The sequence below is a fragment of the Vollenhovia emeryi genome, unplaced genomic scaffold (genome assembly GCF_000949405.1).
Source record: "Vollenhovia emeryi isolate VEMERY1.0 unplaced genomic scaffold, V.emery_V1.0 DF944127.1, whole genome shotgun sequence".
In the NCBI taxonomy this organism is placed as follows: Eukaryota; Metazoa; Arthropoda; class Insecta; order Hymenoptera; family Formicidae; genus Vollenhovia; species Vollenhovia emeryi.
The window spans coordinates 1-2,300 of record NW_011962239.1 but is presented as its reverse complement, the minus strand read 5'-3'; the positions used below and the strand labels follow the sequence as shown (position 1 = coordinate 2,300).

At 44.3% G+C, this 2,300-nt stretch overlaps 1 protein-coding gene across 1 annotated transcript; it reads right to left on the bottom strand.

Annotated features, from left to right (window-relative positions):
* Positions 1-207: 207 nt before the first annotated feature.
* On the bottom strand, positions 208-1,800 carry LOC105564061 (stromelysin-1-like). Its single transcript, XM_012016160.1, has one exon. The coding sequence runs from the start codon at positions 1,798-1,800 to the stop codon at positions 208-210; it is 1,593 nt and encodes a 530-aa protein (XP_011871550.1).
* Positions 1,801-2,300: the final 500 nt, after the last annotated feature.

Sequence of the window (2,300 nt, the reverse complement as noted above, 5' to 3'; positions counted from 1 at the left end):
GTGTCTGAAAATTATATATAATTGGTCGACATGGTTTTTTTAATAACTTTTTAACACACAACGTCCGCAGGCTAAAATCTTTTGCAGGTCACTCAGGTGGATGACCTCTATAATATATGTCAAGCCCAAGGTTATTGGAGGTGGGTGTCCTAATCTAAATAATTACCATAAGGGTATAGTCAGGTATGTGTTTTTTTTTTCATTGTGTTAAGAATCTGAATCCTCGTTGTCGTCATCGATGTTATTGCTGTTGTTGCTTGTTCGCGTGAGTCGATATAGGAGATCGCGCAATTGTCTAAACAGTTCGTCTCGTGGGCAAACAACGTTAACGATTCGTAGATCGAATGTACCTGCCGTTAGTACAGTTTTCGTAAACTCGTTGAATTTGTAAAATTGTCGTCGAGTTGTGAAATACAGATTACCGTCGAGGTATCTGAAGACTGACGTCACTCCGTTTGGTATGCCAGGAAAAGTCGACTCAATGGTGTGATACCTGCTAATGCTGTCGGAGCAGTCGTCTATCTCACCAACGATATATCTATTGTATAACACGTAAGACTTTCCTTTGTTAGTGTTCACGGCAGCGTCTATTTTTGCATCCATAGGAATTCCAAAGTCTTTGAGAGTTCTCGGCCAAGTTGGTACTAGCTTGAAGTCTGGGTAGTTCACTTTATAGATTCTATCGTCAACGAATAGAATCAAGTGATCGGATGGAGTTTGATACGCGGCTGAAATGCGCGTGAAGTTTGAATGAATGAATGGCATGTAGTGTGAAAGCAGCAGAGGTTCTCTGTAGGTCTTTCCATCTATGTCAATCACCCACATATGTTTTCCGTACGCTACGTACATTCGTTGTTCCAACAGTAATATCACATCAACACGTTTCAAGGCGCACAGATCCGGTGGAACGCTTGGTGTTGGCTGCGGTGGTGGCGGTCTGGGAGTCGTTTTCGGTAACACGTCGGTATCCGTAGCGCCGTATAGATTTTGTATGTTTATAATGTCCTCGTTGTTTAGTTTGACAGGAAAAGTACTGTCAGGTATGAATGAATACATTATCGTCGTAGTGTCGTGATTATGATCTAGCCCTAACGAATGACCGATTTCATGAGTCAACACGTACAGCAAATTATATTTGTTCGGTGGACCCATATCTAGATATATATGCCACTGTTCCGTCGTGTCGACGTGAACCTCCGACGTGAAATCCGACGCTCCATTGGGATAGAACGCGTGAGCCAACGTGCCGCCGGGACCGTCCAAAACGCTCGAGCACAATTTACCGTTTCGACGATCGAGGAACATATGATGACCTTCGCGCAACGATATCAGAATGTTTGGGTTTTCAACAGCACGTTCAAATGTTAGCGACGAATGTTTCTGCCACAAATCGAACGCTGCCTGAGTTGTATCCAAGAGCGCTCTGTTGGCCAAGTGAAACTTCCACGTCAAGTGTCGTTTCGGCCACTTACGTATAACTTTGCCCTCTCCGAAATTCAATATGTCACGTAGACCGCATCGCGGTTTACTCATCAGGCTTAGAGTTGCGTTGTCCACTTTACCAGTAACAGGTAATCTGTAGTATTCTTGAAAGAGGTTGATAGCGTGTCGAAGAACCAGCTGATCTTCACTAGTGGCAAACGTATCCATCTTCTCGTTCAAAAAACCGTATTTCTGCAGATATCGTATCGCCACTTCATTGTTTTCCTTGATGACTTTACACTCAGCGACAATATACACACATATAAGCATCGTAGCTACTGTACAGGTAACTATGATGCGTGCGAACATTGTGGTCATTGTGAAGAACCGGTGCAAACTCGAATGATGAAATGCGCATCTCGAGATGACCTTTTATTAGGTTAGGGTTGGGTTAGTATTAGGGTTAGTGGGCGTTGGTCTATGACGATGAAAGTGTTACAAAGCGTCACAAAAATAACAATTTGAAGGGTATGATCCATATGTTTCGCAATATCCTTTCGAGTAGACGTTGACGTTATACAGGGTGTCTGATGCAAAAGTAGCCACCTTGAAAATAGTGGTAGATTGGGTTAAACTAAAGAGAAATATCATGTACCGCGGTACAAAATAACAATAGTTATCGAGTAATAAATTTACACGTTTGTGCCAATGAGGATGCAGGAGACGGTAGGCCGGACTCGGAAGGCATTTAAGAAAATCGATCGATGAGCGGGAGGTGGAGCGACGCGCGAGATACTATATTTATGTTTCGGGTCGCCCGTCGCTCGCGCTCGCTGCCGCGCTCGCCGCCCGCGCCGCGCTCCCCGCCGCGCCTAGGT

Coding starts and splice junctions, on each gene's coding strand:
- LOC105564061 (XM_012016160.1), bottom strand. CDS start 1,800: ATGACCACAATGTTCGCACGCATCATAGTTACCTGTACAGTAGCTACG.